This window comes from Peromyscus eremicus, unplaced genomic scaffold (assembly GCF_949786415.1).
Source record: "Peromyscus eremicus unplaced genomic scaffold, PerEre_H2_v1 PerEre#2#chr22_unloc_1, whole genome shotgun sequence".
NCBI lineage: Eukaryota > Metazoa > Chordata > Mammalia > Rodentia > Cricetidae > Peromyscus > Peromyscus eremicus.
Genome location: NW_026734286.1, coordinates 999,359 through 1,024,887, shown reverse-complemented (window position 1 = coordinate 1,024,887; position 25,529 = coordinate 999,359). Strand labels below are relative to the sequence as shown.

The following is a 25,529-nucleotide window of genomic DNA, read 5'->3' as shown; positions in this document are numbered from 1 at the left end:
GGTCTACAGAGCAAGTTCCAAAACAGCCAGGGCTACACAGAGAAACCCTGTCTTGAAACAAACAATCATTTTAAGATAAAAGTACAGTTTCTAACAGAAGCTTTCAAAGGTCCAGTCTCCTTGTACTCCCAACCAAATGTGATCGTTCTGCCCCTTTTTACATATTGAGTTGAGCTACTGACCCTGGATATTGGAGACAGAGCTTCTCAGCTATGACCAGGAGGGGGCACACTTCATCAAGAGAGCACAGGACACAGAGCCATCCCAGTCCTCAAAGATGGATCTGAACACAGCCCTGCTAGACTCTCAACGGTCTGGTTCGGTCTTAGCCACATCCTCAGTGGGTGGCATGAAAAAGTGACAACCTCTTTGTTTTGTTTTTCGAGACAATGTTTCTCTGTGTAACAGTTGTGGTTGTTCTGGAACTGTCTCTGTAGACCAGGCTAGCCTCAAACTCACAGAGATACGCCTGCCTCTGCCTCCCCCTCCCGAGTGCTGGGATTTAATCATGTGCCATCACTGTCCGGCTAGGTGACAACTTCTTGGAACTGCCATTTCCTCAAATGTCAAGGGAAGACTCATGTAAGATCTGATCTTCCAAAGATCAAGGATTAGGATAATGTACGGTGGGCCCTATATGTTCCCATCACTGCTGATAGAGCCAAGTCACGAAAATAGCAAAGCTGCAGGTATGAAAACCCAGATTGGGCCAAGAGTAATGGTGCATACCTTTGGTCCTAGCACTCCAGAGGCAGAGGCAGGATGATCTCTGAGTTTGAGGCCAGCCTATTTTGCATAGCAAATTCCAGACCAGTCAGAATTACATGAGACCCTGTCTTACAAAAACAAAAACCCACAACAAATTCAGATATGTGGCAAGCAGGGGTGCTGGATGGATAGATGGCTCAGCTGCTATGAGCACTTCCTGATATTCCAGAGTATTTCAGTCCAATTCCCAGCACCCATTTCAGATGGTTCACAACTTCCTGTAACTCCAGGCCCAGGAGATCCAGTGCCTCTGGTTTATACACACATACTTGTGAGTACAATTATTTGAAGTAAATCTTTTTTTTTTTTTTTTGAAGGCCAGATCTGGGGCTAGGCCTTTAAAAGCATGAGTTTGAATCCCCAGAATCCATATAAAGCCAGATAATAGTGGCAAATATCTGCATTCCCCAGTGTTCCAACATTGAGATGGGAGGTGGAGACAGGAGAATCCCAGAAGCTTGCAGACCAGCTAGCCTGGCTTCCACAGTGGGAAAACAACAAAGACACCTGTCTCGGAGGTGGGGGCTAATAGCTGGCCTCTGAGGTTGTCTCCTGACCTCCACACACATACACACACCCACACTCAAACACACAAACACAAAGATGGATTTAAAAAGAGAGAAGTCCAGATCTGACATACAAAATTATATACCTTACATGGGCATAAAGCTTGTGGTGTCTTCCACTCCCTTTGTCCTTACTAACACACCTGGGTCTGGAGGAACATTCTACAGGGGAAGGGGTTTTCACAAGAACACCCAGAGTAGACACACGTCTGAAATGGCACTTCCCTTCCTTGACTCTGCAGAGAGAGACCTCAACTACGTGGCCAGTCCTGTAGTCAGCTGACCTAGGTGCTTTTTGCTGTAGCCTTTTTTCTTGAGGAGGTGGATGGAGAAGGGGCTTTCTCCAGTCTGGCAGTAGCTGCCAGCCATCTTTAACCTATCCCTTCGGGCTCCAAACTCCAACCAACTTCAGCTGGGTCATTGCTGCTAGGGCTCAGAGCTTTGTCCCCGCCCTCAGCTTCCCTCCCCTGTGGCCATGGCCCCTCCCGTCAAAGGAAGTGAGAGAGGGGCTGTTGCAAGAGGAACTGGGGCCAACAGTCTGAAGAAGGACTAAGTGAAGAAGCAGGGCCATGCCAGAGCCACCCCCAAGAACCTCCTGAGCCTACACTCGTCACTACCCACAGGAGCCCAGACACCAACCCTCACCATGGTAAGTTCTTCAAGGGTGGGCTCTGGGAGTAATGGCCTGGTGGCAGTGCCCTAAGCACCCTCAGAAATTGGGGCAATGGTTAAGAGAATTGCAGAACCTTGGGGGAGGGAATCCCACAGAGTAACACAGGGCACTCCCATGTCCTCCACCAGGAATCAAGTACTAATCTAAGGGTGCCAGATTGGCTATGGGGACCAAGACTGCAGAGTAATAGGAACGGAGAAGGTGTCCCTAAGGGGATTACACAGTTTGCAGGGAAGGGACATGTCCTTTTCCAGAGGCTTAGAGAATCCTCTCAGACACTAGTCTTGCCCTGTGGTTTGAAACAAGCACTTCCCCCTGTCTTGGCCTCTGTTCCCAAAGCTCATATTTGGAAGTTCTAGAGATGGGAATGTTTCTGGGGTGTGGAACTCTCATTGGAAACATTCATGGGAGTCTGTGGGTTTGACCACTGTGAGTCCACTAGTGGTGGGGCTGGCTGTGTCTCACATGAGAACTGTGGGGTGTGATAGCAGTGCAAATGATGATAGGTAGTTTGACTGTAACAGTCTCAGAGGCAGATGGTAGCTCAGTGGTAGAGTCCTTGGCTAGTATGCTCAAGGTCCTGAGTGCCATCTCTAGCACTGAAAATGAACCATCATCGTCGTCATTTAACTTCCAGTTAATATTACTAAAGAGGAGAAGTTGGAGATGTGGGGGTGGGGCAGGAGATAGCAAAGGAGGAGGAGGAAGAGAAGGAGCTAGACAAAGAAAAAAAGGAGAAAAACAGGAAAGGAGAGGAGATGGGGAGGAGGTATAGAAAGAGAAGGAGACAGGACTAGGTGACAAAGAATGGAAGGGTACAGAGGATGAGAGACTGTGTTCTCACTACTACACGGGGATAGGAGTGGAGATACTGCAGCCAGAGATGTCACTACAAGTTCAAGGCCTGATGATGATGACAAGGCAGGGGGATGATCAACATCTAGACATGCTGTCTAGACCCAGCAGCATCATGGCATGTACAATAAAAGCCAGGAGTGGTCACACAAGTCACCCCTGTGGCTCCACAAACCCACAGTCTACTTCAGCTTTCATTTTTTGTCATTCTGTCAATAAGAATAAGGGTATGCTCCAAGGAGAGGGGTAGTTGTTGGGATTCTTGGGGGTTACAGCAAATGTGCCTGGAGTGGAGGCAGGGAAGCAGGGTAAGAGAGAACATCTTTTAGAAAGCCAGTGAGGCCTGAGGCTGTGCTCAGTAGGTACAGCAATTACTGGCATGCACACAGCCTTGGGTTCTATCCTGAGCATCACACAAACTGGGCATGGTGCTGCACACCTATTGTCCCAGCACTTGGGAGGTGGAGGCAGGAATTTAAAGTCATCGTTGACTATATAGCAGGTTCAAGGCTAGCCTGGGCTACATGAGACTCTGTCTTTTAAAAAAAGAAAAACAGGAAGAGATTTGCCGCTTGAAAGGAAGGGAAACCCCTCCTAGGCAGCCAACACTGTGAAATGCTTAGTCAACAGACTGCTTAGCAGACAGATCTGAGGGGAAAAATGAGTCAAAGTGAACAGTGATAAAACCTGGAACCAGGTATAGTAGCACACAACTGGAGACTGAGACAGAGAATCATGAATTGGAGGCCAGCCTGTACTACCTAGCAAGGCCAAATAAGGACCCAAATAGGACCAAGGCTGAAACCAAAGTTTCCTAGCATGCAGGAAGCCCTGGGTTCCAACCCCAGCACACATAAACCGGATCTTTCAGCCCAGAACTCTGGAAGTTCACACAGATGGGAAAATCAGTACAAAGCCATCCTCTGCTACATAGTGAATTTGAATCCAGCCTGGGCTAGAAGGCAAACAGGCAGGCAGGAGGAAGGAAAAGAAAGTCAAAGAGGACAGTGAGAGAGAAAGAAAAAGACTGACATTATCTATAAAGACCATAGCTGTGTCTAGGAATATGGAGAGATTCACGGAGGGTTGCTGAAGGCCAGGATGCTGTGGAAAGAGAGCCTTTTATGGAACATGCACGCTAACTGCACAGTAGCTGATGGTGCCTGGGAGGTCGTGCATTACTGGATTCAGTGATAGAGATGGGTGTAGGTCATCGGCTACTGTGGACAAGTCACTGGGCATTCCTTGTTGAGTTGGTACTGTTGGGGTTCTAATGGTGAAGGTTGCTGTTGGTTGGTGGAGATTGGTGCTAACAGTGGTTCTCATGGGTGGGTTGGAAGTGGTGGTCATCTATGATGACAGCTGGTGTTTAGTTTTGTTATTTTTTAGCATATTTAAAAACTTATTTTCAATAAAAAAAATAAAGTAAAATTTTTCTATATTTTATTTATACAAATAAAAAGGTCAAGATATTAAGAAAAAAAGAAATTTTTTTGGTGCCTTTGACCTGGTTTCTCCTTCCTCTATTCCTATTATTTGTAGATTTGGTCCTTTCATGGTGTCCCAGATCTTTTGGATTTTTTTTTTCATTTTTCTTTATTAAGAAATTTTCTACTCACTCTACATACCACCCACAGATCCCACCTCCTCCCTCTACCCTCCTCCCACGCCTCAACCCTCCCTCCCAAGCCTCCCCACATCCCTACATCCCCCAAATCAAGGTCTGCCATGGAGAGTCAGCAGTACCTAGCACACTGAGCCTAGGCAGGTCTAAGCCCCTTCCCACTGCACCAAGGCTGCACAAGGCATCACACCACAGGCACTGGATTCCCCAAAGCTTGCCTATGCACCAGGGACAGATCCCGATCCCCCTGCTTGGGTGCCCCCCAAACAGTTCAAGCCAAACAACCATCTTCCGTATCCAGAGGGCCTAGTCCAGTCCCATGGGGGCTCCACAGCCACTAGTCTACAGTTCATGGGTTTCCTCTAGTGTGGCCAGTCTTCTCTGCAGGTCTTCCCATCATGATCTCGATGTCCCCCACCTGCAGAATCCCTCCTCTCTCTCATGAATTGGATTCCCGGAGCTCAGCCTGGTTCCTAGCCATGGATATCTGCATCTGCCTCCATCAGTCATTGGACAAAGGCTCTCTTAGTCCAATCAGGTGCTGGCAAGCTCTCTAGTTTTGTTATTTTTTAAGACATATTTCTGTTTTTATTTATGTGTACACATCAGTGTAATTGTATGTCATGTGCATGCCTATGGAGGCCAGAAGAAGGTATCAGATCCCCTTGAGCCTGATTGTGAGCACCATGTGGGTGCTGGGAACTCAACTTTCATCCTCTGAAAAAATATCAAGTACTTTTAACCACTGAGCCATCCCTTCAGCCCCTGCCAGTATTTGGTGCTTTAAGTCAGGGTCTTGTGTATACCCAGACTTGTCTCAAATCTATGATATAGACAAGAATGACCTTGGAAATCCAATCCTCCTGCCTCTGCCTCCCAAGAGCTAGAATGACAGGCATGATTCACCATGCTCTGCCATATATAACACTGGAGATGGAACCCAGGGCTTCATGCATGCTAGGCCAGCACTCCACCAGCTAAGCTCATCCCCAGTCCGTTGTTTTTTGAGACAGTCTCATATGCTGTAAGTCATCCTTGAACTCACTATGTAGCCAAGATGATCTTAAACTCCTGATCCTCCTGCCTCCACCTACTGAGTGCCGGAGTTACAGTCATGTGCCGGAATAGCTGGTGTTTAATATTAGTCATTGATTGTTGGTTGTTTTCAGCAGGAAACTGACTATGCTGGTTATTTGGAGCTTGAAGAGTTAATACTCATTTGCTGTTGGTTGTTCATTGCTAGTTTCTAGCAATGGTGATCTAGCAATTCACTATTAGATTTTGGATGAGATATGGTTATGTGTGGTTGTCAATGTCTGTGTGTGCAGTGTATGTGCTGATCGACCACATGTGAAGACCAGAGAATAACACCAGATGTCCTTCTCTGTTGTTCTCTTGCTTGAATTGGATCTCTCATTGAATCTGAAGTTAGGCTGTCAGCTAGATGCCTTTGTCTCCACCTCTGTAACACTGGGGTTCTAGGTGGCTTTGAGACCATGGCTGGTTTTTTGTATGAATGCTTTGAATTCAAACTTGGGTCCTCATGCTTGTGTGGCAAGCACTCTTATTAAGCCATCTCCCCAGCCCCTCAGTGTGAGTTTGTTCTCACATTGATTTATTTTGGGATGGGGGCATATGTAAAGGTCAGAGAACAACTTACAGGAGTGGATTCTCCCCTTCCACCGTTTGGGTACTGGAAATTGAACTCAGGTGATCAGATTAGGCAGCAAGCACCTTTACCCTCTCAGCTATCTTTCTGATATTATTGTTTTGTGGTTGTTTGTTATTGTCGTTGGGCACTCTTTATTTATTTATTTTTGTTCAACCTAGCCTCAAACTCATGATCCTCCTGCCTCAGCCTCCAAAATGCTGGGATTGCTGGCATGCATCATCACTTATGTCTGTTTATTGTTGGTAGTGGTTAGTTGATTTTGGTTGATGGTGAGGGTGTTGAGGCTGGCAGTTATAAGCAATGTTAATGGTGGAATTGTTGGTTGTTTCTGTTTGATGCACTGACTTGAAAGATTATAGCAGTTTCTGTTTGACTTTGTGGAGTGTGAGGGGATGGGGGCAGCCTTTGTTTGGTAACAGTGGTGACTTGAGGGTAAAGGTGGTTGCTTTGAGGACTGAGGCACAAACTGAAGCAGACAGAGCTGGAGATATGGTTTAGTGGCAAAGCACTTGCCTAGCAAGTTCAGGGCCCTAGGTTTCATTCTTAATACCACAAAAACAAACAAAAAGGAATAACGGGAAACTACAGAGATGGGTCAGTGGTTAAGTGGTGCTCTTGCAGAGGACCAGAGTTCAGTTCCCAACACCCACATCAGGTGCCTTAGGACTGCCTGTAACTCCAGTTCTAGGGATTCAACTGGCCTCCATGGGTACCCACACGCAAGTGTGCACACACGCAGCACAAACACGTACAGACACATGTATAAAAATGAAATAAATCTTTCGTAAAAATCAGAAGGAACAGGGAGGCCAGTGGTCGGAGGATGAACCAAAAAAGGAGGTATTTACAAAAGAGACTTAGCAAAACCCACAACCGTGGGGCTGGGGTTGTAGCTCAGTTGATGAGGTGTTTGCCTTATGTGGATGGAGCCCTGTGTTCCATCTCAACACTACATAAACCAGCATGGTGGTGTACACCTCTCATCCCAGCACTTGGGAGGTAGAGGCGAGAGGCTCAGAAATTCAAGGTCACTCTCCACTATATAACAACTTTGAGGCCAGCCTGGACTAAATAAGACCTGATCACAAATAAACTAAAGCTACATTAATTTTTTTAAATAATATTTATTTATCGTGAGGGGAGTGAACTTGCTTGTGGGCCATGGCACAATTTGTGGAGGTCACAGGACAAAGTAGAAGAATTTGTTCCCTCCTTTCATCGTGTAGATCCAGACCGAACTCGGGTTATAAGACTTGGCAGCAAGCCCCCTTACCCACTAAGCCATCTCACAGGCATAATGGTAGAGCATACCAGTAATTTTCAGAACTTGGGAGATGGAACCGGGAATTGGGAGGTTAAGAGTAGCCTGGATGATGAAACACAATCTCAAAAAAAGAAAAAACTGAGCTATTGAGATTGCTCAGAGGGTAAGGGTGCCTGCTGCCAGGCCTAATGACGTGAGTTCCATCCTGAGACTCATTTCTTCAAGTTGCCCTCTGACTGCAGGTGTGCTATGTCACACAAGCACACCCCCCAACACATAAATAAATAAACAAACAAACAAATAAAAATTTAATTTTTAAAAAAGCATACAGAGGTAACAAACTGTATCAACTATGTCAGGCCTTATCTATATGTGTTTGATTACAGAATTTGTGTTTGATTATCTATAAGTCAGGCCTTATCTATATGTGTTTGATTACAGAAAGCAGTATGGTATTTTTTTTAAATAATAAACAATAAAGGGACCGACAACTGATGGATCAACAGAGACAGGCGGGGACAGGCAGGCATCTGCTTTGGGCATGGAAACCACTAGTATCAGGTCTAGTGAGCAAAACACTAAGACCTGAGTTCCCCCAACTCCAGCCTCTATGTGGAGAATTTGAAGAGGTGCAACAGACCCCAGCTACCTCCAAAAAGACAAAGGTCCCTACCTGTTGGCTAAGCCAAAAGAAAATCAACCCACTGATCCCACCCGACATACATCCCCAACCCCAGCCTTGAGGAGAGAGAGTGAGACACTTAGAGATTTGGGAGGTAAGAATGTTGTTTGCATAGTTCAGTGGTGCAGCAGGGTGTGGTCCAAAACCTCCCTGGCTGGGGGAAGACAGGTCAGGGATTCTAGGGTCACCCCCTGAGGGCCAAGGGCAGGGTGCAAGAGCCACAGTTGGATTCAGAGCAGCTACAGCATCAGGTTCACATCTGCACAGCTTCCTTGAGGAAGGAAGTGGCTGTTCTCTTTCTCTCTAGTCTGAAGCTCTTACTCATCACCACCCAATTCTAAGAGAGCTTTGTTACCAGACTTGGGGGCACAGCCTGTGCTCCCACATGCCAGATCCAGCCACTAGTCCTTCATAAGCCAATTAAAACAGCCAGATTAAGAGGGAAAAGCAGAAAAAGGAGATTCATTCTGTGGCCACGTTGGGAAGAGGGATAAGGAAATACAGTGACATCATCTGAAGAGACTCTCTCTGGTCAGCTTGAATATGATGGGCATGGCTCTAGAAGGCCTTGCCCTTCTCCCCCATTCCCGATGCCTTGCTGAAAACTGTTAGAATGCATTCCTAAAGCTAGCCACCAAGGTCTGTTCCCTTATTTGGCCACTTCTTTGTCCTGAGGCTGACTACCAAGGTGCTATGAAAGTATTAAAGTCCAGCAATCAAAAACCCCCTTTGGCTGGAGAGATGGCTCAGTGGTTAAGAGCACTGGCTGCTCTTCCAGAGGACCCAGGTTCAATTCCCAGCACCCACATGGCAGCTCACAACTGCCTGTAACTCCAGTTCCAGGGGATCTGACACCTTCATACCATTGCACATAAAATAAATTAAAAAAAAAAAAACCCTTTGGCTCACCTAATTAACATGCCCATTTAATATTAAACACCTCATCCTAACCTAGGGTTTCCCCCTTTACCTTTATAAACTGCCATTTTCCTATGGGCCATGCCTGTCTCCTCTATCCAGAGGCAGTCCTTTGTTCCCCTCTGGGCAAGTACCCCTGCCCCCTTTCTCATGTTCTCTTCCCCTTCTCCCTCATCCTCTATCTCCTTTGTCTCTTATTCCCTGAACTTTGTTCCTCTGGGGCAAATAAATCTCTTTGTGCTGAAAACTTGGTCTTGGGGATCCTGAGCCAATACTGATCCCTCACACACACACCCCAAGTCCATCTTCTGGATCCTGAAATTAGGTTAGGTTTAGTTAGAGCCCAGAGTTATGCTTATCTGTGTAGTTCCTAGTGAAGATGTGGTCCTGCCTACCACTGACCCATCCATGTCTCTGCTGTAAGGTGGTCTAACAAGTCAGGGTCTGCTGGCTGGCCCTGGCTTTAAGTTTTCTCTTCTCCCTGCATGATATTCCTGGGAGAAATGCCAGTTTCTTTGGGTCCACTGTTTCAATAGTCTGATAGCCAAAGTGTCATTGTAGAATATGTTCACCCAGGGGCTGGAGAGATGGCTCAGAGGTTAAGAGCACTGGCTGTTCTTCCAGAGGTCCTGAGTTCAATTCCCAGCACCCACATGGTGGCTCACAACCATCTGTAATGAGATCTGGTGCCCTCTTCTGGCTTGCAGGAATACATGCAAAACAGAATACTGTGTACATAATAAATAAATCTTAAAAAAAAAAAAAAAAAAAAAAAGAATATGTTCACCCAGCCAAGCTGGTTACAATTGGCACATCTGGGATGAATTCTAAAGCTGCATCGTTTGACTCTTCCTCCTGCCTTGGGCCCATTGGGGCTGGCCAAGTTCAAGGCTGACACCCATAGTGATGATGGGGAATGTTAGTATTATGTGACAACCTTTGCCTCATTGAATCTGCGCAGCTGCCCCATGAAGTCTATTGCCTTTGGAGGTCTTGTTTTTCAAATGAGGAAGCTGAGGCAGGGAGGCCTAGCAAACTACTGGATAAACAAAAAGTAGAAGATGATTTCAGCTAGGTCCCTTTAAGAGGCCACTTCTCTTAGTAGTCACCTTGACTATGGCTTCCCCTTCCTTTTCCTAGAAAATGAGAGCTCACCTAGGGCTTGCCATAAGCAGTTCATTGCTGTTAAATAGCTTCTGAGCATCCTCCTGGCATTATTTGAACCTGGTCTCCCCATTCAAAGAAGCTAGGATCCTGGAGTTTCACACCCACCAAACATGCATATCCAAGGCCTTTTTGGCCCTTGAGGTCAAGTTGCAAGTCTAGCTCTAGGTGATATACACACTTAGCCTTTGCACGCTCCAACATGGCCTCTCCTTGGGGGACTAGCTTCATTGACTTACAGCACCACTCAAGAGCTTCAAGAGCGGGGCCCTAGGCCAGGCCTGTACCTACTCTCAGCACTGATAGAAATCAGGAAGTGTGTTCACTACACTGCAGGGCTTACAAGCCTGAGTCCTACAAGAGCCACCACCTTGACCACAAACAGCCCCTCCCTTCAATAGCACCAAGAAGGCTGTCATGTCATCTCCCAACTTCCACCCTTACCCCCACACCCCCACCCACCCACCACCCACCCCCATGTAGGCAGAGCTGACTGAAGAGCTAGAGGAAGAATCTGCCTTCCACTTCTCACCATAGCCACCTCCAGCCCCTCAGTATCTTTCACAAGAGACAGCAGATTGAGTCATATTTAGCTTGTGGTCAACTGAGACCTCAAACCTATTTGTTGCAACTCCCCCCACCCACAGCTTAAGGAAGGAACTTAGGAACACATAGTTTCAACTTGAACCAGGGAGACAAAGGAGTTCTTGAGGCGGCATGAAGTACAATCTTACCCCTAGGGTCCTTCATTCATTCAATTATTTGATTGTTTAGCTAGGTTTTGGATTGTTGTTTTTCTTTAAGATTTATTTATTTTATTTTATGCGTGTTTTGCCTGCATGAATGTCTGTGGACCATGTGCATGCAGTGCCCTAGGAGGCCAAAAGAGGGCGTCAGATTCCTTGGAACTAGGGTTACAGTCAGTTGTGAGCCACCATGTGGGTCCTGGAAACAAACCAGGTCCTCTGCAAGAGCAGCCAGTGCTGCTAACTGCTGGGCCACCTCTCCAGCACCACCACACCCCATAGCCATTTTGAGGCAAGCTCTCATTAGTCCCGGCTAGCATCCAACTCACTATGTATCTGAGGGTGTTCTTGAAACTCCTGATCCTTCTGCCTCCATCCCATGAATAATGGGGTTCAAGGTGTATACCATCACACTCAGTTTATATTGTGCTGGAGATGGAAGCTAGACAAACAATTCCAACTGAGCAACAACCCCAAACCCCTGCCTCCACCTCATGAGTAGCCAGGAGTACACACAGGAATACATGGATGATTTTATGACATAGTGGAGCTCAGAACAAGTGGAGGAGCTTGGATATTGGAGGGAGGCAGGACAGACAGGAAGTGAATATCATGAGCTTCAAGAGAGAGAAGACATTGAGCAGTGTGAAGAGTGGGGGAAGAACAGAAAGAGGAACCCAGCCTGAAAGGCCAGAGGGGCCAACCACAGCTGGTCTTGCAGCCTCCAACCTTGAGGCACTAAAGTTTTCTCTTCTGAAAAATGGACCTAATAATAGTACCACCCTCTGTGCGTTGAAAGGAAAAGTTGAAGTAATCCACTTAAAAACTCCCGTCACAGAACTGGAGCGATGGCTCAGCAGTGAACAGCGCTGATGCACCATCATGAAAATGAATGTTAAGAGGCCAGCGTCCACATCCCCCAAATGTTTATTAGCTCCAGGTCCTAAATATCCAACTAACACCCTTAAATGGGTTCTGCATGTACACAGGTAGCAGTACCCACACCCCACACAGACACACTTGTATACACACATTTGTATACACACATACACTAATTGTTTAAGCTTAGTCATGTACATCATGACTTAGTCATGGGGATGTAGATCACTTGGTAGAGGGCTTGTCTCATATGCACGAAGTCCTGGGTTTGATCCCTAACACTTCACAAACCCCAATTAGTGGGTACCATGCTGCACATATATCCTCTCACTACTTGGGCGGTAGAGGCAATAGATCAGAATCTCAAGATCATCTTTGGCTACATAACAGGTGTGAGGCTGGCCTGGGCTACATGACCCTGCCTCTTTAAATAAATATATATATATATATATTTAAGACAGGGTCTCTCTACATAGCCTTGGCTGTCCTATGTAGAACAGGCTGGCCTCAAACTAACAGAAATCCATCTATCTCTGCCTCTGCCTCCGAGTGCATGGGATTAAGGGTGTGGTGATGCCCTTAATTTAAAAAAAAAAAAAAAAAGGCAAGCAAGATGTCTCAGTGGGTAAAGGCACTTGCTGAACAATCCTAGTTCACTGAATTTGATCCTCAGAACCCATAAAGGTAGCTGGACAGAACTGAATCCACAGTGTTTTCCTCTGGTCTTCACACATGCACACCCACTCACATCATTCACATACACAAACCACAGTAATAATTAAAAATTTTAAAAACAAAAGAAAAAACAAGACGCTTAGTAAGGACTGAAAGTGAAACTTAATAGTACATGGAAGTCTTGGGATTCCACCCCTAATTTTCATGATCTGTCCTCACCAACACTTCTGCTGTTCCCGTCTTGCAAGCAGGAAGCACTGGCTGCTGTCACCCAACCTCCCTCCCTAGCCTCTGTCCTTCCTGTTCTTGGCCAGACTAGGGCTGATGGTGGGTCCTCACTGTCCTTTTACACCTCCCACTATGACTTCAGGATCTTGCCAACACCCTCCCTGGGGCCATTCTCAGAGCGCAGTCAATTTTCAGTAACTCAGATGGCTCAAAGTTCCTTGTAGCTCCCAACACATTCTAATATAGCCTCATCTCACATAGGGCACCACTTGTCCTGGATACCTCTGACCTCCGAGGCAATGCTTTCTTAACCTCTCCAGGTATATGTCACCTTTAACAGCTGCACCCTGTTGCATTCCATGAGCTTCTCCTCCTCTTGTCCTGTCTCCTTCATGGAGAGATACCTGACACTCACTTTTCTGCAGTGCTGGGGAAGAACTTAGGACCCTGTGCATGTAAGACAAGCATAAAACACAGCAAGGAAGGTCTGGAGACAAGGCTCATAATACTATAATCCTCTACTCTAGTAAAGGGTGATGTGGCTCAGGGTGGAGCCCCTGCCTAGAATCTCCCAGTGAGGGGCTCAGGAGTAGAATGCCTGCTTAGCATGTGTGATGCCCTGGGTTTCATCCTGTTTCAGCAAGAAAAAAAAGAAGGGGGAAGAAAAGGATGGAAGGAAAAGGAATTCGTGTAATCCTTTGTAAAGCAGAGGAAAAGTTGTGGATACTAACAAATGTCTCTGCAAATCTGAAAGTGCTCACACTAGTGGCCCCAAAATGCAGTGAAGCCACCAGATGTGCCCACCTGCAAAAGGTTTCAAATGCAGGCTCAAGAGGGATACTAAGGCAGATTGTTGGGGAGCAAGGTTTTTATTAAAAGTTATTAACAGCCGGGTGGTGGTGGTGCATGCCTTTAATCCCAGCACTTCGGAGGCAGAGGCAGGTGGATAAGGCCAGTCTGGTCTACAGAGTGAGTTCCAGGACAGCCAAGACTGTTACACAGAGAAACCCTGTCTCAAAAAACAAAACAAAACAAAAGTTATTAATGCCAGGGACAGATAGGCTGAGTTAAAGAAATGTAGCCCAGGCTCTGAGAAGAGTTCAGGCCCCAGTACCAGAGATAGACAACATGGCAGGGGCTCTAAAGAGAGAAAATCAAGGTCTGGTGGCACAAGTAGGAGTCTCAGTCATCCCCTTCTGAGGATGGAGGTTTCACAGCATAAGTCTACAGCCAGGTTCTCTGATTTTCAGGCAGGAGGCAGGGAAAGGGGTGGAGAATGAGTGTGACTGGGCTCTTTGATGGTAACTCATTTCTCTAGGTGAGAACCCTTAGTACCTGGTCTTACGCTGGCTAATGACTCAAGTGTCTCAGGAGGTTGCCCGTTGGTATCTGTGAGAGTGGAAAGGCTGCTTGAAAGGTACTGTGGCCTGTATGCAGCTAGATTCTAATATTACATTCTTTTTAATTTTAAAGGTATATACATGTTTTGCCTACTGTATGTCTGTGCACAGTGTAGGTGTCTGGCGCCCAAGGAAGCCAGAAGAGGGCACTGGACCCTCTGAGTTTGGAGTTACAGACAGTTATAAACCACCATGTGGGTGCTGGGAACTGAAATTGGGTCCTCTGCAAGAGCAGCAAATGCTCTTAACTGCTTAGCCATTACTCCAATGTCCTGAAACTTTTTTAAATTTTTTTGGTTTTCTTTTCTTTTCTTTTTTTTTTTCAAGACAGGGTTTCTCTGTGAAACAGTCCTGCTTCTCACTCTGTAGACCAGACTGGCCTCAAACTCACAGAGATCCACCTGCCTCTGCCTCCCAAGTGCTGGAATTAAAGGCATGCGCCATCACCACCCTGCTGAACCTTATTTTTTTAGTTGGTTTGGGTTTACTTATATTACACAAGCTGGCCTGGAACTCATCATCTACTTGCCTCAGCTACAGAGTTCTGGAATTACAGGCATGTCTGTACCACTGCATCTGGCTCAAACTTGAGTGTCAACAAAATACACAGTTAGAAAACTCTACACCTGACAGCATGTGGCAGTCCTAGAAAAACTTAAGTGCACTACATAGGATGTATAAAATGATCTTTAGGGCTTCGCCAAATACCCTATGAATGAGCCCGTCCTCCCTGTACAAACTCCCATGAGCAGTGAAAGCAGCACCCAGTGGGACTGGGAGGGGACATTGCTGACAGATACAGCATGTGCTTGGACTTAGCCTCTGTAGCGAGTCTGTCTCTGTCCTACCAGCTACCAAATAATGACATGGAGACTTCTTATTAATTATAAAAGCTTGGCCTTAGCTTAGGCTTGTTTCTAACTGGTTCGTATAACTTAAATTAAGCCATTTCTATTAATCCACATGCTGTCATGTGACTCTAGACTTTTACCTCTCCTCCTGCATGTCCTATTTTCTCTGCGTCTGGCTGGTGACTCCCCATTTCTTATTCCTGGAGATCTCTCTGTCTGGAAGTCCTGCCTATACCTCCTGCCTAGCTATTGGCCATTTAGCTTTTTATTAAACCAATCACAGTGACAAATCTTTATGCAGTGTAATCAAATATCTTGCAACAAGCCTCTGCTCTCCAGGTGTCTTGTATGGTCTCCAGCTGTACATAGCTATAAATAAACACCTTGCCCAAGCATGAAGCAACAAGCAATAACCTTCAGGCTATGTATAACTGTAAAAGAAACATCAGTGAACTTCCTGTTGGGACTTGGGTCTTAGCCCCAAAATATCTCATAATATGCACACAAATATTCCAAAATCAAGTATTTTTTGAGACAGGATGTCATATATCTCAGGCTAACCTCCAACTAAATATATTAGAGCTGAGGATGGATTTGAACTCATTTTCCAGCCTCTACCTCCTCCTGAGGTGTATACCAGCGATGTCAGTTGTATGCATTGCTGGAGTTGTAGTCTAGAGCTTTGTGCATGCTAGGCAACTGCTCTTTCAAATGAATCACATGGGTGGGGGTTGGGGGAGGGGGGTAAGGGTGTGTTTATTTATTGTGTCTGTGTAGATATATGTGCAGGTGTGTGCATACACAGAAGCCTGTACATGCTTGCACTAGGAGACCAGAAGAGGGTGAAGTAGTCACAGGGTCCTCTTCATCACTCTTCACCTGTTCTCCTGAACCAGGGTCTCTTCCTGAACCTCTTGCTCGACTGAAGGCCACAAACTCCAACAATCCTTCTGCCTCTGCAGACCACACCCAGAGCTGGGGTTATTTTTGAGGGGTACCCAGCTTATTACACAGTACATCTAAACTCCAGTCCTCATGATTTTGGAGCAAGTGCTCTTAACTGCACACCCATCTCTTCAGCCTTTTTTTTTTTAACTATGTTTGGTTTTTATTTATTTATTTGTTTGTTTGTTTGTTTGTTTATGTTGAGACAGGGTCTCACTCTGTAGCCCAGGCTGGCCTTAAACCACGGCAATCTTGTCTTGGCCTCTCAAGTGCTTGGAGCCACCATGCTTGTGTTCTAAAATGGGTTTGCTGTTTGTTTGGTGTTTTTTGGTGGTGGTAGTAGTGTTTATTTTTTTGTTGTTTGGTTTGGTTTGGTTTTTGGTTGGTTGGTTGGTTGTTTAAAAATAAAAATAAATTTAAAAAACTTGAAACCTTTTGATTAATGATACTCAACTGGTACTGATTTTCTCTTTACATAAAATATTTTTGTTGAGACAGGAGTGGTGACAATACTATTAATCCTAACATTTAGAGGTAGAGCCAAGAGAGCTCTATGAGGTGGAAGGAGCCAGGTCTACGTAGTGAGTTTCAGTCTACCCACGGCTATATAGTGAGTCAGTCCCCCCTTCTCCCATCTCTAATTAATTGTGTGTAGGCATCTACCCACTAAATGGCAACCATATCCCCATCTCTAAGAGAACCCAAAATAGTCACACAGGCTGGGGTTGTAGCTCAGTAGTAGACCAATTACCTAACATGCACAAGGCTCTGGGTTCCATCCCCAGCACTGATAAAAACAAAGCACTGTTATTCCAAAGTCCCCCGTCCCCCCCCCCCCCCACACACACACACCATGCCTTGGTTCAGAACTCTTGAAGGTGTTAATTCCTGTTTACCTATACAGCCCAGCCTTTTTGAATGCCTGGAGAAAACAGTCCCCCATTGTACACAGAGGCTCCCTGGAGATCCATACTTGAAAGTATGCATGAAAATGGCCCCATAGGATCACATGTTTTAATACTCTGTCTCAAGTCGATGGCATGGTTTGGGCAGTTTGGGAGGTGTGACCTTTTGGAGGAGTATGTCACTGAGGGCAGGCTTTAAGGTTTCAAAACTCCTACCATTCATTCCCAAAGTGCTCTTTCTGCCTATTGTTTATGGATCAGAATATGAGCTCTCAGCTGTTCCTGCCACTATGCCTTTGCTCTGCTATCATGGACTCACACCCTCTGGAACTATAAGCTGAATTAAACACTTACTTTTATAAATTGACTTGGTCACAGTGTTTTGTCACAGCATTAGAAAAGTAACTAAGGTTTATTTGGAGCTTATGATTCCAGAGGGATAAGAGCCCATCACCATCAGAATGGGGAATCATAGGAGCAGGAAGACATGGTGACTGGACTTGGAATCTCAAACCATAAGCAGGAAGCAGAGAGACATACTTCTTTCAGCAAGGTCACACCTCCAAACTTCCTGAACAGTGCCACCACCATCAGAGTGGTGACCAAGTATTCAAATACCTGAGACTGTGGAAGGGAATCTCATTCAAACCACCACACCTTCTTTGGCCTCCCACCTCAAAATGCCCTTCTTTCCTTAGCCTTTTCTTCACTGTGACAAAATACCTGACACAGACAACTTAACAGAGGAAGGGTTGATTCATGGTTTCAGCAGTAGCCATCACTTTGGACCTGAGGAAGATCAGCATATCATAGCGTTGAGAGCTTGTGATGGAGGCTGCTCATACTGTGATAGTCAGGAAGGAGAGAAAGCAAGACAAAGGAGCTGGGAGTTCCATTGGTTAAGTGCTTGCTGAGCATGCACAAAGCCCTGAGTTGCATCCCCAGAACTGCACACAACATGTGCGGTTGTGCACTCTTGTTATCTCAACACTTGAGGTAGAGGCAGGAAGATCTGAAGCTCCTACCAGCCTAGTCTACAGGTATGAGGCTCATTTGAATGAAGGAAAGGAGGAAAGAGGGAGAGGATGAATGAATAGAGGTGAGTTTAGCCAGGACCACATCCCAAAGGGCTGAATGTCAAAGCAAAGGATTCAGCCTTCATTGTTCAGGCTGTGAAATTGAGACACGGCTGTAGCTGATGATCTGTATTATAGATAGATAGATAGATAGATAGATAGATAGATAGATAGATATTACAGATATATATTTGAAAATTGTAATTACACTGATTGATTGACTGATTGATTGGGAGAGTATGCACATGCTATAGTACACGTGTGGAGGCCAGAGAACCAAGAGTTGGTCCTCTCCTTCCACCATGTAAGTCCCGGGGATTGAATTCAGGTCATCAGGCAGTGTAGCAAGCACCTTTCCCCATTGAGCAATACTGATAGCCTTTTTTAGAAGCAGGGTCTGAATATATATCCCCAGCTCGCCTGAATTGCATGGAAGTCCTCCCAATTCTGCCTCCTAATTGCTGAGATTACCAGTATGTCACCATGCCTGTCTTGTACCATACTTCAGAAAGATCCCTCAAGGAGCTGAGAATATAACTCAGCTACAAGAGTTCTTGCCTACATGCTCAAAGTCCTGGGTTTGATCTCCAGCATTTCATAACTTGGGCTTGATGACACACTGAGGGGGGCCTCTGCAGGTGTCAGGGAGAGAAGCAAACCTCAAAGAGATGAGAGTGAAAACTCTGTTCTGATTGACTTCATCAACCTGGATCAAGACTTCTAAAGAGTCTGATGACAGGCAGTTCATCATCAGCATATTTAAAATACAGTACAATTTGGAAAAAAGTTTTCTGGTGTAATACAATCCCTGTTGCACAAGGAAGTGTAATTACAGTGAAACTCAACTCAGGGTACATGTAATTTCTTCCAAGAGGATGGGTTCTAGAGACAGGCTACCTATGCTAGCTTAAGGGCTTAGGAAAGGCTCTGGCTTGGTCCCGATCATACAGATAGCACAGAGGTCATTTGGACTATTAAGTCGCCTCTGGTCCTGGTTGTGGGAGCTTGGGGGAGCCCATGGCTGTAAGGGTCATTTAAATTGCTAGGCACCTCTGGTCCTGGTTGTAGGAGCTTGATGAGGCCTGATCCAACACAGATCACCAGGCTATTAATCACTTCCAATTCCCAGCTTTCTGGATGGAAGAACAGGTATTTCATCTTTGCCATTGGAAAGATAATCATGTGTGTTTAATATTCCTGGTCTTTCTGGAGATCTGTGGGCACAAGGACTTTCATGCTATGCTCCTAAAAGCACACACCAGGGAGCCTGAAGTGGCCTTATCTACCTCCTGGGTGTTCCCAATAGGTGAGGAAGAAACAGGGTTGTCATCTTTTCTTTTTTGTTTCTGTGATCAAATATTCTGACAAAAGCAACTTTAATGGACAAAGAGCTTCATTGACTCACAGTTCCAGGCTACAGTCCATCATTGTGGGAAAGTGAAGGCAGAGACCTGAAGCAGGTAGTTAGAGTACATCTACAGTCAAGAGCAGAGACAGCCGACGTGGTGGAGGCACACACCTTCAATCCCAGCACTCGGGAGGCAGAAGTAGGCTGATCTCTATGAGTTAAAGGCTAGCCTAGTTTACATAATGAATTCTAGGCTACCCAGGGCTACATAGTAAAAACATGGAGATAAAGAAAGAGAGAGAGAGGAGAAAGAGAGAGAATGAATGATTACTTGTACCTAACCCTCTCTCTACAAGGACGGGTATAATGCTAACCTAGACTCCGCCCATGAAGGGCTGGGGTGTGAACAGGTCTTCTTTTACTAATGTAATCAGGACAATCTCCAACAGACATGCCTCAGGCCAAACTGACCTAGACAGTCCCTCACTGAGACTCTTAACAGGTGATTCTAAATTGTGTCAAGCTGACAATTAAAACTAGCCCTTCAGGTGGATCTCTGTGAGTTTAGGCCAGCTTGGTCTACAGAATGAGTTCCAGGACAGCTAAGCTACACAGAGAAATGCTGTCTTAAAACAACAACAAAAGCCTAGCCATTCCTGGGGTATCTGAGGAAGGACAATTTAGAAAGCCTAGCCATTCCTGGGGTATCTGAGGAAGGACAATTTAGAAGCTGTAGTGGAGGTAAACTAGATGCCCTGACCATGCTCCCCTGAAAGGGCTCACCCTCCATTCCTCCACTCCCATCTGCAGGGCAGCAAGGAGCGCTTTCACTGGCAGAGTCACAATGTGAAGCAGAGCGGTGTGGATGACATGGTTCTGCTGCCCCAGATCACTGAGGACGCCATTGTGAGCAACCTCCGAAAGCGCTTCATGGATGACTACATCTTCGTATCCCAAGCAGTGCAAGGGCACGGGAGGATGACTGGGCAATAGAACTTAGGATGATGCACTGGGACAGAGAAGAATGCCAAGGGGATGGCAGTGCAGAGGGGCCTATGAAAGCCCAGCCCAGGGTTGGAGGGGAGGATGAATGAATAGAGGAAGGATGGGCAGATTGAAGAATAGATCAAGTAACAATAGTGCTGTGGTTTGAGATGCTGTAGCTGCCACTGCACCTCTGTATTTCCCTCTTTCTGGACCCAGCCTTCTTTTCCTAAGAGACTCACGGTACATTCAAGTATCTCACCTCTCTCTCTAAGCAAGAGGTTCTGGGAAGTCTTGTTGGGATAGAATAAGGGGTAAGAAAGGCAAAGCAAGACACTGCATGGTTCTTAACTACCTCTCAAGACATATATTGGCTCAGTGCTTATCTCTGTAAACCCCTTTAAGCAGATGCCCTACTTCACTGACCGAGAAATTGACCTCTACCAGGGCGCGGTGAGACCAGGGTTGGATGGGTAGAAATATGCCCACACCTACCCTCTGAGGCCTCCAGCTCTGTACTGACACCTGACCTCCTCCACCAGGCTCAATATGAGAATCCCCCGCACATCTATGCCCTCACCGACAACATGTACCGGAATATGCTGATCGACTGTGAGAACCAGTGTGTCATTATCAGGTGATCATGTAGTAGGGTGAGGGATTCTGGAACATTCTGTCCAGGCATGTCCTCAAAAACCACCACCAAGGGTGATTTGTCATGAACTCATAAATCATGCCATGATGTCCCTTTATCCCTATTGCTCTGTTCTACTTTCTTTATTTCCCTTGGCTCCTGATACAGTGTGTCTATTCATTTTATTATCGCCTGTTGTTTCCTCCTAAATATTAGCTCCAGGACTGAAGAGATGGCTCAGCAGGTAAGAGTGTTTGCTGCTCAAGGATGAGACCCTGAGGTCAAACTCCCAGAATTTACATAAAAAGCCAGACTTGGACACACACACACCTATAACTCCAGCATTGGGAGAGACTGAAACAGGCAGGTTTCTGGGGTTTGCAGGCCACAAGCCTTACTCCAGATTCAGTGAGAGAGCCTGTCTCAAGGGAATAAGACAGGGAATAATGGAGCAGAACAACAGATGTCCTCCAACCTATGCATATAGGCGCATGAATACATAAACACATGCACATATACCACAAACACATATACCATGCTCATAATACATACACACACATAAAATAAATAAATGTGGGGGTATGAATTTTTAAATTACATTTTATTCATTATTTTGTGTGTATGTGTATAGATCCATGCATGTCAAGGTATGCATGTAGAAGTCAAAAGACAACTTCCAAGAGCCATTTCTCTCCTTCCACCATATGAGGGACTGAACTCAGGTCTTCAGGCTTGGCAATGGGTGCTGAGACATCTTTCCAGCCCAAGGAATTTTTACATTATATCTACTTATTTATTTATATTTATTGGGGCTGCCACATGCCACAATGTAAGTGTGAAGATCAGAGGAGAACTTTCAGGAATCAGGTCTTTTCCATGAAACTCAGCTTGGCAGCAAGTGCCTCTACCCACTGAGCCACCTCACCAGCCCCTTCTTTTTTGGGGGAGGGAGAAGGTATTTTTTATTTTTAAAAAATTACTATTTTTATGTTAAGTGTGTGCATGATTTGCTTGCATGCATATCTGTGCACCACATTCATGCCTGTTGCTCTCAGAGGCCAGAAGAGGGTGTTCAATCACTTGAAACTGGAGTTACATATGGTTATTACCACTGTGTGGGTTCTGGGAAGCAAAGACATGTTGTCTGCAAGAGAAATAAGTGCTCTTATCCCTAACCCATCTTTTCAGACCCTGGGGCAGGGATTTTTTTTTTTTTTTAAATCTTTCTTATTCACTGTTTAATCTCTAAAGCCTAGAGTAGGGTCTGGTACACTGTGGGTGCTCAGTAAAAGAATGAATACATGAATTAATGAATGACTAGGCATTTGAAAAGGTCCTTTCCACTATCCCTGCCCACTAACTATTCCTTCATCCTACCACCTCCAGTGGGGAAAGCGGAGCTGGGAAAACAGTGGCTGCTAAGTACATCATGGGCTACATCTCCAAGGTGTCTGGCGGGGGTGAAAAGGTCCAGGTAAGACAAGAATAGAAGGACATGTCAGGTCTCCCTCAGTTACACCCATCTGATCCAGACTGATCTCTTTCTACCTGGGTTCTACCCCTAGCACGTCAAAGACATAATCCTACAGTCAAACCCACTGCTTGAGGCCTTCGGCAATGCCAAGACGGTGCGCAACAACAATTCCAGCCGCTTTGTGAGTCATTATAACCTTGCTTGAGCTCTCACTCTCTCTACATACACAGGCATACAAAAATACAGACAAGCAAACACACATGCACGCAGACAATGCACACACCCAAGTACACACATACATGTGCACAAACATACATGCATACACACACACACATACACACACACACACACACACACACACACACATACTTGTGTGGGAAGTACTTTACTCACTGAGCCATCTCCCTAGGACCCATGTTTCTTTTTGTGTGTAGATGCATGCTTGTGTAGGTGCACATGTAGTATGTGCACATGCACATGAATGCCAGAGGTTGATGCTGGGTGTCTTCTTCAATAGCTCGCCGCCTTACTATTCTTTTTTATTTTGTTAGTATTTATTTTGTATGTATGAGTGTTTTGAACGTATGTCTGTGCACCACATGAGTGTATGATGCTCTTGGGGGCCAGAAGAAAGCATTGAAACCCCTGGAACTGGAGTAACAGACAGTTGTGAGCAGACCTGTGGGTACTAGGTATAGAACCCAAGTCCTTGGGGCTGGAGAGATGGCTCAGCATTTAAGAACACTGGTTGCTCTTCCAGAGGACCTGGGTTCATTTCCTAGCACCCACATGGCAGCTCACAGCTGTCTGTAACTTCTGTTCCAGGGGATCTGATGTCCTCATACAGATATACCTGCAGGCAAGACACCAATGTACATAAAATAAAAATGAATAATTTAAAAAAAAAAAAAAACCCAGGTCTCCTGAAAGAGAAGTCAGTGCTCTCATTTCCTGAACTATAGCTACAGTCCTCCCTCTGTTTTATTTTTTGAGACAAGGTCTCTCACTGAATGTGGAGCCACCCAAGCAAGATCTGAGTTTAATCCCCAGCACCCATGTAAAAGCTGGATATGCTGGCACACACCTGTAATTCTCACACTAGGAGGCAGACAGGAGGATCCAGAGGCACACTGGCCATCTGGTCTAGCCAAATAAGTGAGCTCTAGATTCAATGAGAGAACTTGTTTCAAGAAATAAAGTAGAAGGGCTGGAGTAATAGCATTTAAGAGTGTAAAAAGCAGAGTTCAGATCCCCAGCACATGAGAAGTGGAGGCAGGGGATTTCTGGAGCAAATGATTAGCTAAAACTAGTCAAATCAGCAAGCTCTGGGTTCAAGAGTTCTTTCCTCGATGTATAAGGTGGCAGCAGTTGAAAAAGATGCCCAATGTTAACCACCTCTGGCCTTCACCTACACAATCATGCACACACCCATGTATTCACACAAAAGAGACACAGAAACCTCAAATGTGGTGGGGAGACTTGAGGTGAGCACAGAGCTGAGTGCAATTAACAGGGTTTTAGAGAACCACAGGAGATGGATGGTTTAAGGATGCCTGGCTCCACACAGTCTGAGCAGTCTAGAGGAAAGACACTGGAGTAAAGAGTAAGCTTAGTCAGTAAGTGAGTGGCAATCAGCAAGTTCAGCAGATGCTTGCCACCACCAAGCCTGAGGACCTAAGTTCAATCCTCAGAACATACATGGTAAAGAACCAGCTCCCACAAATTTTCCTCAGACTATCATGTGTCCACCATGGCAACACACACACACACACACACACACACACACACACACACACACACACACAAATATATATATCTTAAAAATAAGTGACTGGAGACAAGAGAAATGCAAGTTTAGGTCACAAGAGGAAGAGGGGAAGAGGTCAGGCTCATGAGATGGTAATCCTTGCTTCATCTATACTCCTGGGACTCTGGGATGGGCTAATGTGGTTCTCTGGGATTCAGGGCAAGTACTTTGAGATCCAGTTTAGCCGAGGCGGGGAACCAGATGGAGGCAAGATTTCCAACTTCCTGCTGGAGAAGTCTCGTGTGGTCATGCAGAATGAGAATGAGAGGAATTTCCACATCTACTACCAGGTGCGTGGGAGGGGGTTATGGGGCTGGAGGCAGAGGGAGACCCCTCTAGATCCCAGGAATGGAGGAAAGAGAACATGGGAAGGGCGGTGTGTGGGAGGGTGAGGCAACCACAATGGCTGCACCAGGCCAGCTTCAGATGCATGACCTTCTGACACCCTCCAGCTTCTGGAAGGGGCCTCCCAGGAGCAGCAGCAGAACCTAGGACTCATGACACCAGACTACTATTACTACCTCAACCAATCAGACACCTACAAGGTAGAAGGCACTGATGACCGGAGTGACTTCAATGAGACCCTGGTGAGCACCAACCACCACTCTGGCTGCCCCAGAGAACCTTTTCATGTTACAAATGAAAAGGAAACTGAGACACAGAAAGGTGCAGGCACTTATCCAAAGTTATACAGCAACTAGATAAAAAGGGCAGATCACAAAGCCAAGGAGAGGACTCAGTGGGTAAAGTGCTTGCTGTACAAGCATAAGGACCTGAGTTTGATCCCCAGAACCCACATGAAAAAAAGGTGGGTATGGCAGCACATGCTTATATTCCAGCACTGGGGCTGCAGAGACAGGCAGATCCCCAGGGTTTGCTGGCCATCTGGTCTGGTCAAATCAGTGAGCTTCAGGACTAGTAAGAAACTCTGTCTCAAAACTAACATGAAGATCTGGGGAGAAGGTTCAGAAGGTAAGAGCATTTGGAAGGCAAGTCCAATGAGCTGGGTTTGGATTTCCTGAACCCACATAAAAGCTGGATTACAAGCGTATGTAACCCCAGTGTTTCTGTGGAGAATGGAAGGGTGAGATAGGAGAATGTCCAGCAGCTCGTGAGCCAGCTAGCCTAGCTTATGCAGCAACAATAACAGTCTGTCTCAAACTGAGTGGAAAAATGAGGAATGGACAACTGCAGATTGTCCTCTGACCTCCAGACATGCTGTGGCACACATATGAATTCACACACACACACACACACACACACACATTTTTTTAAACTTGGAGAACAATAGAGGAATACACCCAATGTAAACCTCTAGCCTCTGTGTGCACTTGCATTTACACATACATGTGCACCCATACACATGCACACATGCACAAACACATACACAT

General features: G+C 45.8%; 1 protein-coding gene across 1 annotated transcript in view; it reads left to right on the top strand.

The window, feature by feature from the left end:
* The first annotated feature begins 1,880 nt into the window (after positions 1-1,880).
* Myo1f (myosin IF) overlaps positions 1,881-25,529 on the top strand; it is a 54,182-nt gene continuing 30,533 nt past the window's right edge. The window contains exons 1-8 of the mRNA XM_059252069.1: positions 1,881-1,983; positions 20,050-20,187; positions 20,587-20,676; positions 20,766-20,860; positions 22,244-22,331; positions 22,423-22,512; positions 24,297-24,428; positions 24,591-24,725. Of these exons, the coding sequence (XP_059108052.1) occupies positions 1,981-1,983; positions 20,050-20,187; positions 20,587-20,676; positions 20,766-20,860; positions 22,244-22,331; positions 22,423-22,512; positions 24,297-24,428; positions 24,591-24,725 (771 nt within the window). The 5' untranslated portion in view covers positions 1,881-1,980. The remainder of the gene's footprint in view (positions 1,984-20,049; positions 20,188-20,586; positions 20,677-20,765; positions 20,861-22,243; positions 22,332-22,422; positions 22,513-24,296; positions 24,429-24,590; positions 24,726-25,529) is intronic.